The 20,909-nt window shown below is 35.3% G+C and overlaps 3 protein-coding genes across 8 annotated transcripts; 2 read left to right on the top strand and 1 right to left on the bottom strand.

Annotated features, from left to right (window-relative positions):
• Nucleotides 1-418: 418 nt before the first annotated feature.
• On the top strand, nt 419-5,986 carry LOC132166751 (uncharacterized). 3 transcript variants are annotated; one of them, XM_059577627.2, is made up of 11 exons: nt 419-730; nt 1,231-1,425; nt 1,548-1,632; nt 1,790-1,865; nt 2,183-2,359; nt 2,467-2,569; nt 2,856-2,965; nt 3,119-3,205; nt 3,324-3,404; nt 4,605-5,441; nt 5,726-5,986. In XM_059577627.2, the coding sequence occupies exons 1-11, from the start codon at nt 481-483 to the stop codon at nt 5,816-5,818; spliced, it is 2,094 nt and encodes a 697-aa protein (XP_059433610.2). In that variant the 5' UTR covers nt 419-480; the 3' UTR covers nt 5,819-5,986. The 3 variants fall into 3 exon arrangements, with proteins under 3 accessions (XP_059433610.2, XP_059433609.2, XP_059433611.2); XM_059577626.2 differs by having other exon boundaries at nt 3,116-3,205; XM_059577628.2 differs by lacking the exon at nt 1,231-1,425 and having other exon boundaries at nt 3,116-3,205.
• A 1,615-nt stretch (nt 5,987-7,601) lies between these two features.
• LOC132166741 (uncharacterized) lies at nt 7,602-11,638 on the top strand. 4 transcript variants are annotated; one of them, XM_059577617.2, is made up of 13 exons: nt 7,604-7,972; nt 8,493-8,598; nt 8,712-9,344; nt 9,492-9,575; nt 9,658-9,761; nt 9,849-9,890; nt 10,184-10,306; nt 10,404-10,478; nt 10,618-10,713; nt 10,835-10,847; nt 10,966-11,042; nt 11,194-11,283; nt 11,384-11,638. In XM_059577617.2, exons 1-13 carry the CDS (start codon nt 7,949-7,951, stop codon nt 11,405-11,407), a joined length of 1,491 nt encoding a protein of 496 aa, XP_059433600.2. In that variant the 5' UTR covers nt 7,604-7,948; the 3' UTR covers nt 11,408-11,638. The 4 variants fall into 4 exon arrangements, with proteins under 4 accessions (XP_059433602.2, XP_059433601.2, XP_059433600.2 ...); XM_059577618.2 differs by lacking the exon at nt 10,618-10,713 and having other exon boundaries at nt 7,603-7,972; XM_059577620.2 differs by lacking the exons at nt 8,712-9,344; nt 9,492-9,575 and having other exon boundaries at nt 7,606-7,972.
• Nucleotides 11,639-15,333: 3,695 nt separating this feature from the next.
• Nucleotides 15,334-17,330, bottom strand: LOC132165193 (pentatricopeptide repeat-containing protein At5g66631). Its single transcript, XM_059575681.2, is given in 2 exon segments — nt 15,334-17,088; nt 17,091-17,330. Coding segments are annotated over 2 exon segments (1,842 nt in total). The 5' UTR covers nt 17,227-17,330; the 3' UTR covers nt 15,334-15,382.
• Nucleotides 17,331-20,909: the final 3,579 nt, after the last annotated feature.

The following is a 20,909-nucleotide window of genomic DNA, read 5'->3' as shown; positions in this document are numbered from 1 at the left end:
AAATTAGTAACTTTTGCTTTATGAAGCATGGTCTACCGTCGATTGAGCTACCCTTTGAGGACTGGAGTTCCTTAATATATCATTGGATGACAACTTTTTTTTTTCTTGTATATTTTTTGTCTTTTTTTAAAAAAAATTATGATTAAATTTGTGAAATTTACATATGGGTCTCAATGTCTCATACATTCAATAATAAATTTTCACATATTTTATATGAAAATAGACAAAAGATGTGCATGAGGAAAAAAAAAATTCTTAAATATTTATAATTTTATTAACTCTATGGAACATTTGATGCATATATCGTCCACAAAATGAATTGTCAATACTTTTTTCTTTCTTTTGTTTTTTCTTCTCTCTTTTGCCGATAATATAATAAAGAAAAGGAGATAACCAAAACGGCGGCATTTCGTAGACACCATCCCCAGGTTGAGCTACACTACCACGAGCGTGCACAGGGCACAGTGCGCACAGCAGACTATGCCGCGAGGCCTAACCAGAACCACCACGTCAATCTTCATATCCACGTCCGTCCCCAGAACAACACCACCACTATGCAAACGCCCGTTTGTGTCCCATCGCCATTTCCCTCGACCTCGCTCTGTTACTTGGACTCGGTTCCTGTGCAAGTGCTCTCGTAATGACGAAGACCCCGTCGACATGTCCAAGTACAAGGAAGCTTTCTCCAGGCGAATGGCCATGGCAGGCCTCAAACCCCACCACCGAATCGGTCAGTCACTTTCTCTTTTCATGCCTGTTTGGTTCTTGTGAAAATGTAGGGGTACATGGGAAAATAAAATCGAAGTTTTTTCATAATAGTCGCTATTTAGGAGGATAGGAAACAAACGAAACCCACTTGGCTGAGCTGCGCCTTATTCAACTACGTCCCTTGGTTTAGTTATGGTTTTAATTTTGATTCTTGGGTTCTAATTTGGCCTAATTAGTGATATGTATTAAAGTTTCTTTTTGTTCAACCTTTGGCCCAAGTTTGGCTTGTTTAGTTGTTTACATCAAGTTGTCGTATCAAAAAAGAAAAAAGAAAAAAGAAAAAAAGGTTTTGTATCTTTTTCTTTGTAAATTGCTGAATAAGTTTTTGGAGAATTAGAGAAAACAAAACAAAATTTTCAATCTTAATTCGGTTTCCCTCATTAGCATAGGAAGAAAAAACCCATTTGACTGGCAGACTGAGAATTTTGTCGAGTGACTGAAATTTCTTTCGTTGGTGTTTAGCTTTGGGAGTCTCTGGAGGCCCTGACAGTATGGCACTTTGTGTTTTAACTGCCAGTTGGAAAACCAATGGCCTTAATGCTGCTGGAGAGAGTAGTGGTTTCATTGATGGGATTTTGGCAATAATTGTCGATCATGGGCTACGTGCCGAAAGCAAAGATGAGGCAAATATTGTGAGCAATCGAGTTTCTCAAATGGGTACACTTTGCACTGACATCCTTTTGGCTACCCCTTCCCCCTCTTTTTGGTTTAATAGCGTGTATTGAGTTTAGATATTCAATGGCAATAGATGGGCTGGGGCTTATATGAACTTTCTGTAGGAATCAGATGTGAGATTGCCCATTGTGATTGGCTAGATGGTAGGCCAAAACAGGGTCACTTGCAAGAAGCAGCTCGTGACATGAGGTATTTATTTATTTATTTGTCCTGTTTTCAGATTAGTTAGGCATCTAATACTTCTCTGGGGTTTTTTTTATCTTTAAACTTGAATAGAAAAGATTCAAACTATGCTCTAATTTGATGAAGAGAAGTTGCTTGATTTGCAAATTTGGTTGAATTTCAGGTATCAAACTTTTCAGAAAGTTTGTGACCGACATCAGATTGGTGTTTTGCTTATTGCGCATCATGCAGATGACCAGGTTCGACCAACAATAGTCTCTCTCGCTCTCTCTCTCTCTTGCATCTTCTCGTGTGTATGTGAGCACGGCATGGCATATGCATTAGTGTATCTTACATGTTCAAGTTTATGGTTCTTAAGAGTGTTCTGAGTCCACTAGCAGGCATAGACAGTTTTGTTCCCTGAATGCAGAAGTTCCTTATTCATAAATTCAAAATTGAAAGAAATAATCTGTTCATGTTCTTGTATTTATGGTGCTTTATCCTCATCTATGTTGATTTCAATTTCGAAGGCTTGTTACAAATGCTAGACATGTAGTGATGCTGAGACAAAATGCAGGCGGAGTTATTCATTCTTAGACTGTCTCGCAATAGTGGTGTGCTTGGACTTGCGGGCATGCCTTTCACATCTCAAATATTCTCTACATATTCACATTCTTTTGGTGGAGTCTCAAATAATCATGGTATTCTTCTTGTGCGACCACTCTTGGATTTTTCAAAAGAAGATATGTACAAGGTTAGTAGTGTAGAACTGTAGAAGACATACGTTGTCAGTTCAATCTGTATATATCTTGAGTTTTGCAAAGAAATTGTGTTGAATCACCATTAATTTATCTTTCGCAGATATGTCTTTGGGGTAATCAGGAATGGGTGGAAGACCCATCAAATCAAATTCTTTTGTTTGCTCGTAATAGGATTCGAATGTCATTAAGGGATTCATCATCATGTGAGTTGACTGAAATGATAGCTCTCATGGTGTAGTTTAAATCTATAGACTGTCTACTATAAAATGTGGAATTTCACTCACTCACTCTCTCTCTCTCTCTCTCTCCCTCTTTTTAGTTCTTGTTCTCTGCTGGCAAAAAAATAACATTATCTGTGCTTTGCATGATTTGCTAAATCCATTGAGGTGCTGTATGTAATATCTCCTTATTTAGGGGGTGCTAGCACGACTTTTCTTAATTGCAAACACGAGCTTGACATATTCAAATAACTTGTTGCTTACTTTTCAGGCATGTTCAAGTCTGAGCTACAAGCAGTTATCTCTGCCTGTCGAAGAACACGCTCATACGTTGACCAAGTTTGTAGTAAATTGATAAACCAGGCAGTGGTCGTCATTAATGTAAGCAGATTTTTTACTGTTTGTATTTCGATATCTATATAATAGACTAATTTTTGCATTTGAATTTAGTAGATCAATACAAAGTTCTTTATGTCGTTAATCCTACCCATTAGGAGTACGCTGTTATTGATTTGTGGATTCTGCCTGCAGCAGGGTTATGCTGTTATTGATTTGCAGATTCTTAATCCATCAAAAGTGGAGGACATATGCCTGTCAAGGTTTCTTGCATTGGTTTTGCAGGTACCACAATCCTTAGCATGTATGTTGTCTGACATCTTCATTTTTTCTTAAGAACTCTTCTAACTTGAATACACGTGTCACTGCTCTTGTTAAAACTATATTCATTTGAATCTTTCAGTTCATCTCGCAAAGGTATAGGCCAGTTAGAGGAAGTGCTTCGAAATTGCTGTTGGACTACATTCGTACTTTCCCATGCAAGGTACATCTACTTTCACATATATATGGTTCTTAGTTCTTCATGAAATCATCTATTGGTCTTGCTCATTGTTCTATATCCCAAATGCATAGCAAGTTTGGCGTGCAAATTACACACTAACGACCCTGGCCGTATATTGGATAACCCTCTCAAGCTTACACAAATGTCTATTGCATGCGTTAAAATTTCAGTTATAAAATCATGTACAAGTTGTTATACATTATTAAATCTTTTACATTTGATTATTGTCTGTTTTTAAGGATGTAATTTTCACTTTTTCCAGAAAAAGTCATTTAAGATTTTGAGAATAGAAGTTTGAAACTCCTTACTTCTAATGTTCTGACTTTACTCTCTCTCTCTCTCATTTACTTGTCTCTCTTGATAACAACTCCCTTATTAAACTCTAATTTCTTTTTTTGGAATCTGACAAATGTATGTCATTTTCAGCATATATAGTGAACTTTTTATGGAAATTGGAAACCAGTACCTTTTCTTTGTAATTATATATTCCACTGAGCTGGAAATCAGTACTTTATGTTATATACTGATATCCAATTTAGAGAGCAAATGATTATTTCAGTTGTATATTTGTTTATTAAAAAGTTGATAAAGAGGCATTATTACCTCCTTAAATTTAAGCTTTCATCAGCTACCAGAAAGGAACAACCCCCCCACCCAAAAAAAAAAAAAAGAAAAAAAGCTGCCGTTTGCAAGGTAAGTGAAAGTTATTAAACATTTATGTTGTAGAAGGAATTTTCCATTGATTATTTTGACTTTACTAAATAAAACTAAGTCCATGCTGTAAACAGCATTGAACATTGCTGCGTTTTGGTCTAGGTAATTCTACTTTCATGTTTTCCCATTCATTTCCAGTTTTTAGTCCATTTAACTGAGCGTTTGATCTTTTATGCTTTCCTAAAACTAAGAGCTTGTCCACTGTAAATGTCACCTTGATGGCCTTTCCGATGTAAGAGGAAGATGTCACAATTCTTGATCTCTGGCTTCAGAATCCAAAATGCATTGAATTGTTTTCTTTTTTCTTTTTTAAATCTTCACTAGTGTGTGTCCATGTGTTTGCTTGTGACTGTGCTTTCCATTAAGCGTAAAGTGGTAGACTGGTAATTCAGCTTTTATTTAAGCAGATGACCTGTATCCTAATCATTTTTAATCTTTATTGATTCTTGATTCTGTTTTGCCTCTCAGACCTCCCTTACGGCAGTTGGTTGTTACCTTTGTCCAGTTCCGGGATCTAAAGGCACCAAAACCCTGGTTTGTTGTTCTGTTGATTGTCCTTTGCCTTCAAAAACACAACCATTTCATGCATGCACTTATGGAGAACAGGAACACTGTGTTCCATGTGAGTTAGAACAAGTTCTAGTGGATGGAAAATTGTATTCAGACCAATTGGTTCTAGATGAATCCAATGTGCGTTTTTTGAATGTAACATCAGAATCAGTTTTAACTGAAGCCAAAAGACTTGGTATGCTCAGTGAGTCAACGTATAGGAATATTCTCTTATTGCAGAGGGAAGAAACCAAACGCTTCAAGTCCAAAACTGAACTCTCATCTGATTCTAACTCAAAGCATGGGTTCAAATCTGGCAATACATTGCAGAGTGAACCACTTCAACTAGGGGATGCATGTTACTTCATGAGCAGATACTTAGTGAAATGGAAATTGAATGAGGGAATTGATGGCAGTGCATTTTCTGAGAAAGCTAATTATGACTTGGATTTGGGAGGGGAAAGCTGGCAGTGTCATTGCAGGTCTTGTGTAGCTGAGTTGCGACACATGGTTGAATCTGATTGGCTGTATCTTGCCAAGCTGTCAAAATGTGCGAGTACTTTGGATAAATTTCAACAGCAAGGAGTTCTCTCAACTGATAGAGTGGAGCAAATACCAGAGAAGATAAGTCGATGTTTAGAGTATGCAAGGTTATCAGCGCAAAGAGCTCTCTTCTCATTGAAGTCTATTCCAGTTGCTGCAAGAGGAGGCCTACCTGTCCTAGTCAATCCTCAAGGACTGTTACTAAGCATCCCAGTAAGTGGACCGCTTTCAGTTTTCTAACAGAGACGAATCTATCCACAAATTAAGTTCCTTCTTATTTTCTTCCCTTTTTAAATCTCAAAGCAAAAACTTTATTCTGATTTCTTATGAAAATTGACCCTATTTATTAAAGGAGAGACTCCAGTCTGTGTATCTTAAGAATATATTCAGATCATAAAAAGACAGCCTCTAACTTTATTTCCTTTCATAAAATCTTGTTTGTATTCAGCAGTTGTGTCCTCTAAGACCTGACAAATCCTATATTATTTTCTTTTCAGAGCATTGGCTTCAACAGTTGCCCTTGCTTGGTTGTATCTGCAGAATTCAAGCCAAGAGTACCACTTGGGGGAGGTCAGAGTTCGTTTATCTAGTCTCTGTACATAGCTCAAGTGTAGTGGCTTCAACTATCAAATACATCACGAAGCCCAGCATGTATTTTTGACTTTTGTTCTGAGTATTCTTCAATGTATCTCGTAAAGTTGGTTTGTAAGCATCAAACCTCAAGCCGCAAGAGCACATTGTTGTCCTGTTATGGCTTATATTTTCATTCTTCTTTCATGTCCGGTCAAACACTAGTAAAAGTTGACGTATGGAGAAATTTATGTGGTAATAATTTATTTATTAAACTCACAGGATTAGGAGTATTATATTTGAGTAATGCTATAGATTGGTCAAATATTCACGTTCTATCCACTCAGCTGACATGGCATGGTCCAGTCAAAAACCGATGTCGGAGTTGACATGTTCTCTAGCGGCATTAATAGTCCACTACCAAAAGAACGAATAGGTTGGGCATGAAATGAAAATCCCTCATAATAATAATGATAATAATCAACCAAATGATCAAACGACGAGAGTGAAAGTTTCTCAAGCCCGGGAAAGTTGTCTGCATGCAGGGATGGAACTAGGGATTTTTATCGCTAGGGGCCAAACTGCATGAATACATTTCCATATGTACAGTCGAGGAAAACTTCTTGTACAAAAATCCCGCAACAATTGGCTCAATCTGGGGGATAATAAAAATTTCTTTGGGATGAAAATGGAACTAAAGTGGAGGAGATGTCTAGGATCAAACTGGTGGCTGAGCAGTCTTATAGGAAATTGCTTGGACCAAATGGTTTTGTATTTGATACTCTGAAGAAGGAAAAGGTGTCTTATCCAATTCAAAGGCAGTTTTATGAAGAAGTAATTGAAGGGATGGGCAAGCCAGTTACGGCTGAGGAGATTCGACAGGTAATGTATCACTAAAGTTATAGCAAATCGTTTGCTCCCGGGTTTGGATGCAATTATTAGTAGAAATCAGGCAGCTTTAATCCTGCAAACCCAAAAGAGTATCTTAGAAAATGTACTTTCTTGCCCAAGAGTTGGTACATGATTACTATTAGGAGAAAGACAGATCTAGGGTGGCTTGGGGTGGCTACCGGTTAATTTTTATTTTTTTAAAAAAGTAATTTACTTTGAAATTTTTTTAGTTTTATTTATATATATATTTTCTTTTTTTTTTTGGTATAAATTATTATTTTAAGTTTTATAAAAGAAAAGTGACGTTTGAACAGTGAAACGTCATTTTTTTTTTTAAGGTGACATTTGAACAGTGATATCACCTTTGACGAGGTATTGCTTGACCAAAAATAAACCTTAAATTATTGGTTTTTAACAATAAATGTCCCTATTCTTGAATATCGACCCCATGTTTTGTGATGTTTGACGAGCGTCACTACTTGAAAAGTGGCTTTTTTAGGACAAAAACGCTACTTTAATTTTCATGCATCACTAATTGGGCTTTTTTTTTTTTTTTTTTTTTTTTTGTAGTGAGAGTGTGCAGTTGGTATCGTCTGCATTTCTCTTGCTTAAAATGTCATTGAGATGTGAAACAAAGATCCAATAATAAGAAGACAATGAAACTCTTGTTGACGTTTTCGTATGGTAAAATGTATATCTTTAGAAGTCGCAAAAGATTTGGTATATACTGATATACATATAGTTATACTCCATATAAAACACGTACGGCTAGATTGGTTGTGTAGAAGCATATATATATATATATATATATATATATGAGGATAACTTATAAGGAGTATAACCATCCCCTTTCTGGCATTTGACAACTAAGATTACCGCACCAACTAAAATAAAATAGGATGCAAAACACTTGATTATAAACTCTTCCTCCTAAAATCTCAAAAACCCTCCTTTTTCCCTCTCCCTCCCCCTCTCTCTCTCTTCTCTCTCCAGCGGCGCCCTACCGCCACCCCTCTCCCTCAGACCCTTACTCCCTAGCCCGACGCCGGAGCCTAGCCCGACGCCGGAGCCCATTCCGACGCCGGTTCCTCTATCCGGTACTCCATCTCTCTCTCTCTCTCCAGCCCGACGCCGGTTCCTCTCTCCGGTGCTCCATCTCTCTCTTCTCACCGGCGGCGAAAAAGAAAAATCTGGTTTGGTCGAGATGTAAAGTTTTGGACTTTGGAGAATTCGACGCAGACCAAAAGCTTCGCAGAAAAATGAGACCCAACGTTTTCACAGAGGTAAGCTACAATCCAAGCCTTGCTTTGCTTTTCGATCACCATCACCATCACCGTTGCTTTACCATCTCTGCTTCGTATTTGTAAACCTAATAAATATGCTTCTAGGGCTTGGGTTTGTTTTCTCTTCTTTTAGATGTCCCAAACGGCCCATTTTGGACAGGCTTGATTATCCTAGTTTGCTTTAAACTACCCTCACAAGGTTTGAAATTCACACGTTCTCAGAGAATAATGATAATGGTGGAAGATTAATGGTGTTTTCAAATTCAGTGACACACTCGTACAAGTAAAACAAACCTCAAAACTTCCGTAGATATATATATAGGATTTATTTAATTAGACTATATTTTAATTCACAAAAACACACAGTACTGTATATATGCATGTGTCTACTAAATCAAATTCTTAGAAGTTACACGATGTACGTAATACGATGAACAAACTGTAAACATATGATTTTTGTATACAAAATTTTAATTCAGAAAATCAGACAGATTTTTTTTTGTTACTAATATTAATACAGATTCACAAGGTTAGCCGGTTCATCGAGACAGTCGTTGCAACAACATGTCATTATAGAAAGTTATTGGCAAACAACAGCCTCAGAAGAGACTCCATACTTCAGTCAGGTATAATCTTTAATTTTCTTATTTAGTTCAAGCTATATAAAAAAACACATAAGGTGAAATATGAGAAATTAGAAGCATAGGCTCACTTTTTTTTCTTTTTTTCTTTTTTTCAGAACGTTCTTCCATGGTTAAATTTGTAAGATGGTCACCTCCAACAATGAAGCAAAAATTTAAAATTAACACACATGCAAGTCTTTCAGAACAATACATTTTCTTGGGATATGTTCTCTTTGACCATCGTGGGATACATCTTTTACGGCGTGCAAAAGCTATAAAAATTGAAAATGAAAAACCCAATATAGTGGAGGCTGAGGCAAGAGTATTAGAATTAGCTTTATTTGACTTACAAGAAAGAGGATGGCTACCCATTGTGGTTCAACTTGGTTGTGCCGTATTGTCTGAAAAGCTTGTAGGTCCATCATACAGTACAATAACTTCAAAGGAATTATGGAACATTATTGAACATTGTAAGCAAATCATTGACGAGAAAAGTATCCAAGTCTATTGGACACATCGACGGGCTAATGTATTTTCCAACTCTTTGATGGAATCTGTGAGAATGTACAAAAATGATATTTGTGCCACAGAATTAGATCCTAGGCTATGTCGCTTTACTTGGGACCAAATGTTTGGGCCCTTTAAGCCTTATTTATCTAAAACAACTAACACTTGCCAAGAGCGTTTGAAGTATCTTTTATCAGATGAAGATGGATTCGCACAAAACATCCTGAGTTGGATTTATATGGGTATGTGAGCTAGCAATTTTTTTTTTTAAAATGATTTAATTCAATATCATAATTTGTGTTTTCATTCATTTGATATGAGATAAAAAAGCACAAATTTGTTTCTAAAAAACCTTTTAATTGATTGTGGGATTTTTCTACTTCTCACAGCACTGAATAGGGAGAAGATTCCAAGAGAAATCATATTTGAGATTTCTACAACGAAGGGAGTGCAATTAGTAGAAAGATACTTGAGTATACTAACTCATTGTCTTTTTGTTTTGTTTTTGTTTTTAGTGGAAAGTTCAATTGAATTCTTATTTTTGTGTTCGCTTAGTGTCAATAACTCCTGCAAACAACAAAAGCTCATATCCTACTCAAGATCAAGTCATACATATGTTAATTGATATTTTGGAGCATTTGAAACCTATTCCAATCCCCGTAAGCTCAAAAAATCATTCTTGAAATCAATTCGCTATATGCTATAGTTTTTAGTGTTTCTATAACATTAATGTTTGATTTATTCAGAGGACTATCGTTATGTACTTGCAGTTTGAAGACAAGATCAAGGTATGTATAACATATGCATGTGTCTTTTTTTGCTTCTTAAAGTTGCATGTATATAAGTAGTTACCGCATTAATGTTATTTATTTTGCAAAATGTATCAATTAATCCATTGAGTATGAAAAAGAGATCTAGCTAATTAAGAGGCTTTGGTGGGAGTGACAGTTGTACAAAAACAAAATGCAATTATGCGTTTAGGATATTGTGGTAGTTGCTCTATTATAAATACTAAACATTTGAAATGTGGATCATTTTTTACCCTTGTAAATATTCCTATGTGTGCCAATGTTTTTTGCAGTTACTACCAAATGATTTGTTCAAATCATGTTCATCAGAAGATTTGACGATTAAGTCTCATCCTCCACATTTTTTTTATCATCTAGGCGCAATACGGTTTGAAAGTCTTGTTGTAACACTACGGGTGAGATAAATAACTTAAAGGGTAAAAGATATGAACTTACGGGAATTTATTACCTATTGCATATATCTGATTATTGTTTATTTTCTTACCTTTGTAGGTTTTGAGCTATTATGCTCCAGGTCTTTGCATTCGTCGACTTAAGTTTGGACCCCGTAAAAATTATTCAGGGAAGGTAAAATGCTACTGTATCTCATTTCGTTTTCTTGCTTTGCAGTAATTTGAATTTCAAATTATGAGCTTGATATAATAGTCTTTCATTTGCATTATATAATAGTTCTTGTGGTAAATTTTGAATATTTATTATGATCTAGGATATAAGGAGCACCATTATGGGATGGCTTCAATTGCGAACAATTGACTACTTTCAAATTATAGATATCCTTAATGAAGTTAATTGCAAATGTTTGGTAAAGTTGAACATGTTTTTTTGATTTAAGTTTCTTTTTACAGTTCATAATTGCTTTGTTTTCTCTTTAAAGGTAGACTTGTTTAATAAGTTAATATCATGTTATACTTTTTGGTACACAGGAGGACATAGAAGGTAATTGGATCAAATTATAAACGACTATGGAATTCAAGATTCTCCTATTATATATATATATATATATATATATATATATATATATATATATATTTGATATTGTTTGAGTGGTTTTCAGTAACATTAAAGGAGCTTGTGGAAAAAGGAATACTCGTCGAGAAGAAACCCGATCTTTACATGATACAACGAGAGCATGTAATTTTTTTTCCTTTTCGATTTAGCATATTGATCCCCAATACTCTCTGATCCAACATAAGAGAAAATATATTATGAATTTTTTAGTTTTTTTTATATTATTAGATTTTCATTGTTAGCTAATAGGAAGTTTTTCTTGTACTTTATGTAGGTGCCCCAACCAATTCATAATGATTTCATTGTCGAAGACTTGAAGGATGAATATAAAAAAGATGATGAAATTATTCTTTATAATTACAAGGTAACTAGATTTTCTTTCTTTTAGTTAGAAACCTAGTTTAACTTCCCTTACACTTGTTATTAATGTCGTGGCTATAACCATGAATTCCTACTTGTAACAGGTTGTGAAAGGAATTGATTTCTAAGGGTCATACACTGTTTGTGTTACTAAGTTTGGCAAATGATTTATAGGGGTCTAAAAGAATCTACTATTCTGCAATACTAAACAAATGAAGGTTGCCTTGGTTTTTCAATGTAAACAGAAGGCGAAAGCGTTGATTTTATTGCGTTTAAGAACAATTAATTATATCCTCGTTTGCTGTACTTGTGACAAGTTATTTAGGATTTTCATTGATGAGACCGAGTACTTTACTTTTTGTTGTCATCTTTAACAATGTTTCACTTACTTTTAAGATATTGACACATTGATTGCAAAGTATTTGTGCTCAAAAATAAAATTGTACCATAAAGAGCTCATCCAAAACTCAAGGAGTGGTGTGAACACCCACCGATGGCTTAGAGGGTGGTACGACCATCCCCTCAAAAAGTAATATGGTGGGCGGCCACTCTTAAGGTGGTGGCTGACCACTTTAAGTGGTGGTCCAACCACCCACTAGTTCTTTTATTTTTTGGAAAACTTCATTTTATTCTCTTGAATTATTATCACTTTTGCAATGTACCAATAAAGTTCAATTTCTCTCAATTTGGTGTATATATCTTTCAATTGTGTGCAATCTCATCCCTCCATTAACTTTTTCCAAAATACCCTCATTTTTTTAAAGAAAAAATAAGATGTTGGTCCAAATTTAACAATATTTGCAAAAATGCCCATGCCTCAATTTTTATAAGAAATTTTAAATATTTTTCCTATAAAAAGGGGGTATTTTTCGGATTTTTTTTTTGGATTTAATGGAAAATCCTAATGGAGGAGGGTACATTTTTTTAAAAAAAATTAAAAGTTAGATATACTAAATTGAGAGGTTTTAAACTTTAGGGAGACATTCTAAAAAGGGTGACAATTCAAGGGGAAAGTGAAAGTCCTCCCTTTCTTTAAAGGCTTATGTAGCTCAATTGAAGTCATTCATTTTGAATGAATGGTCATAATATTAGAATTGTAGGCCTCATAATTCCTTGAAATTATAACCCCTGTATTTGTTTGAAATTGCAATAAACCTCAATCGTAGGCTCTGATCACTCATTCTATGCAAAACACTATGATCACTGACCCATAATTTTTCTGACTCAAGGATGCGATCGAGATTTGAGACTAGAGAATTTATGACTCGAGAGTTAGAGATTTGAAAGAGATAGAGCCAACAAGGCTTGAATTTCAAAGTAGCAAATCTTTTGGAATGGGATCAAGATTGGAATACTTGAGAGACAAAACACCCCTTACAATGTGTCGGCCAGCCAAGATTAATGTATGGCCCATTATTCATATCTTTAATTCAATTTATTTAATTAAACAGTTAGACTTATTTGCTATAATCTGCTATTTCGTATCGAATTTGTAAATCGTGTCAAAAGAAAAAATATAGGGGTATAATTGATCTTTTACAAACATTCAGTTAAGAAAATTAACAAAATATGAAAGAAAGATTTATTTGATAAATTATTGATCTAAAGAGATTTATTTGAAAAGATAAAAAAATAACAAACCTTTTTTTATAATGGGTGAAATCAAATACAAAGTGTGAGCTTGGTGTTTTACACATCTCAAAGAATTATATATAGAAACAAATATGTGTTATTCCTTGAGAAAAAAAAGAAAAGAAAAGAAGTTCACATACTCTCCTTAGACTGCGGCCCAATTTATAATATCCCCCCTTCCCCCAAACTTTCAATAGGGATAATGTTCTCCTAACTAACAAAAATAAACAATGTCTCCTAAGACCAGTGAAAAAGAAAAAAATTGACCCTTAATTGTTTTTCAATCAGACAAAAATACTACAATAAATTCGAAAAAAAAATAATGATAATTTTTTTCTTGAAGAAAAAAACTAAAAAAATTTAAATTTCCACATCTTGGTTTTTTATTTTTTTATTTTTAAAAATTAGTTTTAGTTTTTTTATTATTATTATTATTATTTTTAAAAAAATTAGTTTTAGTTTTTTTATTTATTATTTTATTATGGGTATTTTCTTCATGGGGGACATTGACACTTTTTGGTATTTTTGAAATATTGTCAATTAAGTGGTAGTTTGAGAGGAGTGTTTAAACTTTTCCCAAAAATAAAATGATTATAAGTCAATCTAGAGTAAATCCATTAAATTCTACATACTTTAGTTCAAATGCTTATATATATAAGACCCTCTTTTACTTTATGCGATTTTATCTTTTAGACTTCAATTTCTAATTATGCAAATTTAAAACTTGAGTTTACCAAGAATTTGATTCATTTTTCTTAAATAAATAATATAAATGACATGAAAAATAAGCAACAACTTCTTCTAGTCATTTGCAATTGTCTAAGCAGACTGTTTGATGTCTGCATAGATAAAAATCTTTGTTTTTTTTAAATGTGTCATTGTATGGATTGTTTGGCCAGAAATCAGAAATTATATTTTTGAATTATTGGGCAGGCAATCCATACAATGATTGTTGGGCAGGCAACATCCTGCTTAACCCAGAAAAAATCATATTGTTTTAAGAATCATATCAAATTTCTCTCTTCTTTTTTTTTTTTTTTTTTTTTTTAAGCAAATAAGGATAGGGTACATGACTCAAAAAACCGAAAAGGGGTTGGGCTCCCCAACAACAAACCCAAAACAGCAATACAATGCAGAAAATACAAACAAATAGGAAATGGGCCAAAAATTGGCCCGGTCCTCTAGATCTTGGTCAACAGACCAAGAAAAGGCACCATCAACGTGGTGTTTTAAGCAAGCCAAAGATCTGACTAGCTTTGAAACAAAAAAGCCCTCCAAAAGGAGGCTGTTGAAGTAGAGGCACCGAATTCCCATCTGAATCTGCTGTAAGGGAGAACCGATCTCCGGTTGATAAAGCAATCTCCACAAAAATATCAAACAAGAGTAGCTCGAGGAGATAAATACCCAGAAAAAAACAACAAAACACAACAAACATAAATACAAGACACAAAGCAAAGCAAAATACAAGAAAGAAAACAAAAACCCTTCAGCAGCAGCGGCAAGGGAACAAAATACCACCAAACACCGGTAGGGGGAATGGTGCATTAAAGGATATGCATCTCTTAGCTAATTAACTGAAAGACATGTGCAATCATACTTTATGCTTTCAATTCTTTTGCCATGAGATTATGTTGGCTTCTTCATTTTATATGCATAACTGATTGAAAGTTATGGTACTTTTACTGCCTTTAAGGCTATGGTACTGCTGAAAGTTGATATTGGATTATAAATTTTTAGGAACTAATGGCTTACCTTGGTTGTTGATTTTGTCAAGTAGTTGTTGTAAAGCTAGGTAGATGCTTTACTGGTTTTTGTTGAGTTTATTTTCTTTTCACCTTGTACTATATTTGTCCATTTATCACTATATGGTAGAGGATTTATATACCATGATTTCCTCATGTCCCTTTAAATGCCTGACTCCTAGGCATGTTGATTTAGCAGATTGAGGTGTCCTAAACTCTCTGGCCATGAAACTCTACATCTGGTCAAGAAAAATGGGTGATAAGTTGGATTAAATAGTGCAAGGATGATTTGTATCCCATGGGACTAGAAATTATGGGCACTCTTTATTGAATAATAACTTTATTGAATTTTTAATTTTTTGTCTGACAACAATTAATACCTATCATAGTATTTTTCAATAAAAGGGAATACGAAAAGAAATTTGATATGGTTTTTATTTAGGAGCTCTAGCAAATCTTTCTTCGAGTAGGGAATAAGAAAAGAAATTTATGATAAAAATTGAAAAATACCCCAAGTTACCTTATAATTACATCTCATGTCTCTAACCATTTGAAATTGAAGTGATTGAAAGCAGAACCTAAGAGCAAGTTCTTCCAACTTCGCAAGTATAAATTAATTTATGTTATATAAAATATATGTATAGGAACATCATAGAGAAATTAAATAATTAAAACGAGCCTTAAGTTAAAAATTCATTCATACACTTGAACGCTAATTCATAATTCCATCTAACTAGTGGTAGCTCGAAAGCTATCAAAATATATATCGTAGACCCTTTTGAGATCAAATGAGGAAACATTCCATATATAACCATTCAATGGAAGTGGAGGAAGATGATTAATCTCCTCGTTTCCAGCTTCTACGACTGTCACTTCCTCCAACATACCTTCCTTGGAAAGATGCTTAACAAGCACTGCTTTTGTGGCAGAATCAGGCATGAAATTAGAGTCCCTCATATCTTGGAAAGTCTTAAACGCACGATCAACCTTCCCACGCCTAAGATAAGCACGAATGAGAATCTGAAACATAAATGCATCAGGCTTTAAATTATTCCGTTGAACCATTCGAAAAAGCTTCAACACTGTGCGCAAGTCTTTCTTAACCGAGAAATATTGCATCAATCCAGTAAAAGTTGGGATATCCGGAAGAATCCCACGTAAAATCATCTCGTCAAGAAAATCTAATGGGCCACGAAGAACCACATATTGTCTACGGGACACTCTTCGCATTAGTGACGAGTACAAAATCATGTGATGAAACTTTGATAGAGGGTGACAAATTTCTTCCGCACGACGAAAAAGTCTTAAACTACCTCTCACCTTACGACGGTCAATAATATAGTTAAGAGTAACATAAGATAAGCTAATTCCATCCTCCTTTAATTTTGTGACAAGTTCACCATCCCAATAATCTTTAAATCGTTTTTCCCTCGCCTCACCATAAAGACCCCTACTCCACCGCAATGTTAAGATTTTCAACATTGTTGATGCCGTGTACGCATCATGAGTGAATCGTCCCGGTTTATTGCCCAACCAACAATAAAACGCCCATATATCGTCAACACTATTGTCCGGTAACATTCGCCAAAGAATCTTGCAGACTAGGACACTTGTCCAAGCCAAATTTGTGTCATCCAATGCCGATAAAATTTCCGGGTCAAATTTGATTTTTGACGCCAACTCCACATCTCCTCCATCCTCATCCTCATCATCATCATCCTCTCCCTCCTCATGACTACATTGACGCAATGGCAAAAGTACTCCATCAATCTGCATTTCATTCCTAAGATCACTAACAACTTCGAACCGTCTCGCATCCACAAACCCCTTTAACAAAGCAGAGTACATCCTCGAGGAGCGCTTGATCCTCATTCTCGGCAATATATGGAACACCTCTATGGCAGAGTCCAATTTGCTTGAACTTACAAGGTGTTCAATTATGATCGCGTACGTTCGAGGGTTAGGAACTGCGTTCTCCTCCATCATCTTATAAAAAACCTTCACGGCCTCGAAATCGTTGCCCGCTTTGGCATGAACACCCATGAGTATGTTGTACGCCTCGATGCATCGACGGCCCCTACGACCTTTTGTCTTATCCCAAAGGCGCAGTACAGAGTCGACGTCTCCGGAAGCTGCATACCACATGAACTCGTCCATATCAATGCTTTCTTTGCTAACACCAGGGAATTCATTGTTACGAATGGAGTCAATCAAGCCTTGAAGCTCAGAGAATCTTCGAAACCTGGCAAGGACTATGCCCAAAGCTTTGAGGGTCGTTCGGGAATGTGAAAAATGCGGAACCTTCTCTAGGATTTTTACAAGCGAGAGAGCGGAGTCCGCTGACGGCGCGTACTGGAGGGTGCGAGACACCACAAAGGAGTCCAGAAGAGGAGTGTTCACAAGAGATGTAAGCGACTTCAACGATGCATTGGACGAGCGTGTTTGAGGGAGGAAATAAGTTGGCTTCTTTGGAAATAAAGGGAGATTGCGTTCAAGGATGACAATGGCGTCAATGAACTCCTAGACAACGTGCTGTAAGAGAAACTTTGCCGAAACAACTGCTTTAAATACATCCTCAATGAGAGCCGATTGAATGACTGGTCGAAGGGAAGAGAAGGATGGAAGCAAGGTCGACAATTTTCTCAATAGAATTAATGTGTCACTCAGGTGAAAGCTAAGAATCTGAAAATTGAAACTAACTGTATGTTAAAACACAAAATCAATTCATTTTAAAACAAACGCAAGAGACACTTTTCTTGAAAATAAGTGATAATTAGAAATAAATAAGAAGTACTTGTATGAAAGAACACATGATAAACAAGACCAAACAAGAATTCAAGACCAGGATTAAAAAATATATATATACACATCAACAATTAAAGACTGCATATCAAGATTTAAATAAAAATAATAATAAAAAAGCCAACTTGAAAGCGACAGAATTCTAGTAATTTAAAGACACGACTAACAAAGTAAGATCACAGTAATCTAGTTCAAAGTTCGTCTTTGCTATTTCTGAAAATCATTGTCATACCCAGACAAGCAAATGTAGGCTTGGCTGGACAAGTCTTCTATAATATAAAATAACAAAATAAAACGCTAGAACCAAGTGAATGATTGTTGCCTTTTTGGCCCTTTAATTTGTAAGGGAAATAGTAGAAAATTATGTAATTAATTTCAAGAAAGATGTGGCATGAATTAAATAATTTGACCCTGTCCCACCTTCATTTTATTGGGCTGACGTGACAGTGCTCATCAACTCTTAGATTTTTTTTTTTTTTTTTTTTTTTTTTTTAATTTTTATTTATTTTTTAATTTTTTTAACAAGGACTAATGGACACTACTATGCCAACCTAGATGAAAATATGATTTATAGCATTACTATATATCACAAATAGCACAAATCACTATTTTTTAAATGGTTGGCAATAGAAACAATTTTTCTTTTCCAAACCAACCGAATCAAAGCAATATTTGACACTCAGAACAATAGAACACTCGCTAAAGAACTCTAAGAGCAACGACATTTATTCACAACAGAATGTTACATTCTTATGGAGTAGTATTTTGGTTGGGTTTGTCAATTGTAGTAGGAGTTGTTTAAGTTTCAATTGTAATTAAGAGTCTTGAGTTTATTTTAAAATTAGAATTAATATGGTTGTAAGTCTATTTAATGATTGTTTCTAATAAAAAGATAGAAAAGAAGTTATTCCCAAACTTGAATTTGAAGGAGGTCTAGGTTCTCTCTAAGAACCTAACCAATTATCCTGTTACAGACTTGATATTCGGGTTTGTAACACACGCAGAACCCTAGAAATGAAAAATCAAAATCTTAAAACAAACCCGCAATTCTATTTAGCATCAGATGCAACTCCCAAACCTGCAAACATCATCTTCCACAATTTTGCACAAACCCACTGTGTGGCTGCTGAGAAAATGTGGCAGAACCAAAAAAGAAACCTTTGAGTTAGATTCAATTTGTGGTAATCCCTATTTGGTCCCTAAACTTGTAAATTGAGCAAAATTAAGCAGCTCTCTAACCTTTGTGTTAGATTCAATTAGAATCTTCACTTGCAAACCATCTCTAAGGGTAATTGATTCCATCAAAGGGTGACCTATCAATAAACTATCCAAATTGCATTTCTGGAGTCAATTTTCGTAAAATGCAAGCTGATGTTTAAGTGCATGGCTGGATGATGCTATAGATTATTGGCATTTGGCAACTTTGTTAATAGTTGCAGATGTTTTTCTACAAGGAAAGAAACAAATAACAAGATGAGACTTCCCAAGCCAACTCCCCTATGGTCTATTATGCTTACCCCATGGGCTTTGAACCAGGTTTAGGAGGAAGAGGCGTGCCATAAATCATAGTTTCCCGTGGCTAGATAAGCTATATTGCGTGGCTTCTGTAAATTTCATTGCTCAACAAAATCCATTTTAATTTTTTCTTCGCATTAAATATACCATAGCACCTGGAAAAGGAAAAACCGCAGGGATGATACTATCCGGCCGGGTTGTGCATACTATTCAAGTGCATATATGATTTTAAAATTCAACTACTCCCACTCAGCAGGCAATTTCAGAAGCCACGCTAGCATCTTTTCAAGTGTGCCCTCTTGAATATTTTATGGTTGGAAATGGCTCGGTTTCCAGATTTAGGAGCCAAAAGAATGTTCACTCTATGCACTGCACTAGCCCAGAGCAAGAAACAATATGCGCAGCTTCCCGAATACACTTGCTGGAGCTGATTCAACTGCCAACGGTAATATTTTCACTCACCCCATAATCCTTATTGTAGTCAATAAGTTATTATTAAGAAATCTGCTTGATTCAATTAGTATAACTTACAAGAGCCTTTAGAAAATGTACTACCAAAGGCTTTTAACCATAGCCAAACTAACTAACCTGCAAACCCACTCAGTAAGTTGTGGAGTTCTCAAACTCTTCATCTCTATTCATTTCTAATAGGTGGTGGTGGTGGTTGGTTGTTAGTGATTGGGGAGAATGGGTGTGTGGATCATGCGTCCTGGCCAGTTAAATGGTCTTAGGTGGCTTGCAAGTGAAGCTTCTTGTAAGCTATACTAATTGAATCTAACACAAAGGTTATACAGCCGCTTAACATCACTCAATTAAAAAATGCGGGAGGTAAAAGTAAGTTATTTGGTGCCATGAATTGAAGTTTTGGTCAACTGATGGAGGAACACCGCCGTGTTATGGTGGAAAACAACGAAAGTAGAAGGCTCCCAAAGCTTCCTAAGGATACTTGTGATTTTTTGAAAGAATCACGTGAGCTGACACGAAAGAACAATGATCTCAGGGAAGAGAGAGCATCTCTTGAATTTAATAGTGAGAACCTTAATATTCAATATCAACAGAGACTCAAAGGAATGTTCCCAAGGGCTGCTATGGATGACACCAATCTCATGGCCCCACCATCTTATCAATTTTTGGTGCCGATGCTGATGCCTCCAGGGCCAATTCCAATGCATCCATCTATGCAGCCATACCCCTTCAGAAATCAGAATCCAAGAAAGACTTTGTTCAGCTTTTGATCCATATATATTTAACTAAGAATACCTTGGTCGAACAACAACTCACCCAGCATGTTGATGTATGCAATCAATTCCCCATCTTGGGCAAACAAGACTCCAAAAAACAAGTCATATAGGGAGATCAGAAATCCTAGTAGGCCAAAAATTTATGAAGAAACAGTTCTAGTTGATGCAATTAAATTGCTCAAGAACCTCACGTCGCTACTCTAATGGAAGTAATTGATGAGGAACCAGTGGAAGAAGAGATATTGTCCGATAATGGCTGAGTTTCTTTCTCGTTTTCCAGAAGTTCGTGCTTGAAGATAAGGATGTTTTTAGGGGGAGGAATGTTACAGTCCTATGATCCTTAGGATTAAAAGTTGATCTTTATGTCTATCTCTTGAGAGTAGAGTTAAGTAGCATTTTAGTTGAGCCTGTCAAATTTAGTAGGAGTCCTTTCAATTTCAATTGTGGTTAAGAGTCTTGAGTTTGTTTTACGTTAAAAAAATGCTAGGGGTACCAAATCTTTTACTAAGAGAGTCTTCTCAAACTGATGTGTAACTCATTTATTGGTATCTGTTACATTTCTTTTAATTAATTGTTTTGTTTCTCTCCGATGAATGACTTACACATCAGTTTAGTAAGCATTTCTTTATAAAAAATTTGGTACAACCTAACATATCTCTTTATGTTATGGGTCTGGTGGGTTGATTGTTACTAGGCAA

This window comes from Corylus avellana, chromosome 11 (genome assembly GCF_965113065.1).
Source record: "Corylus avellana chromosome 11, dhCorAvel1.hap1.2, whole genome shotgun sequence".
In the NCBI taxonomy this organism is placed as follows: domain Eukaryota; kingdom Viridiplantae; phylum Streptophyta; class Magnoliopsida; order Fagales; family Betulaceae; genus Corylus; species Corylus avellana.
Note: the sequence above shows the minus strand (reverse complement) of the source record. Positions and strands in the feature narration are given on the sequence as shown.

What these genes read in the sequence shown, in the direction of transcription:
- LOC132166751 (XM_059577626.2), top strand. Translation starts at nt 481, where the DNA reads ATGCCGCGAGGCCTAACCAGAACCACCACGTCAATCTTCATATCCACG. An exon ending in CAAACCCCACCACCGAATCG is followed by an intron (nt 731 to 1,230) that starts GTCAGTCACTTT and finishes GTTGGTGTTTAG; the next exon opens with CTTTGGGAGTCTCTGGAGGC. An exon ending in CAAAAGAAGATATGTACAAG is followed by an intron (nt 2,360 to 2,466) that starts GTTAGTAGTGTA and finishes TATCTTTCGCAG; the next exon opens with ATATGTCTTTGGGGTAATCA.
- LOC132166741 (XM_059577617.2), top strand. Translation starts at nt 7,949, where the DNA reads ATGAGACCCAACGTTTTCACAGAG. An exon ending in ATTAGTAGAAAGATACTTGA is followed by an intron (nt 9,576 to 9,657) that starts GTATACTAACTC and finishes GTGTTCGCTTAG; the next exon opens with TGTCAATAACTCCTGCAAAC. An exon ending in TGAAACCTATTCCAATCCCC is followed by an intron (nt 9,762 to 9,848) that starts GTAAGCTCAAAA and finishes TGATTTATTCAG; the next exon opens with AGGACTATCGTTATGTACTT.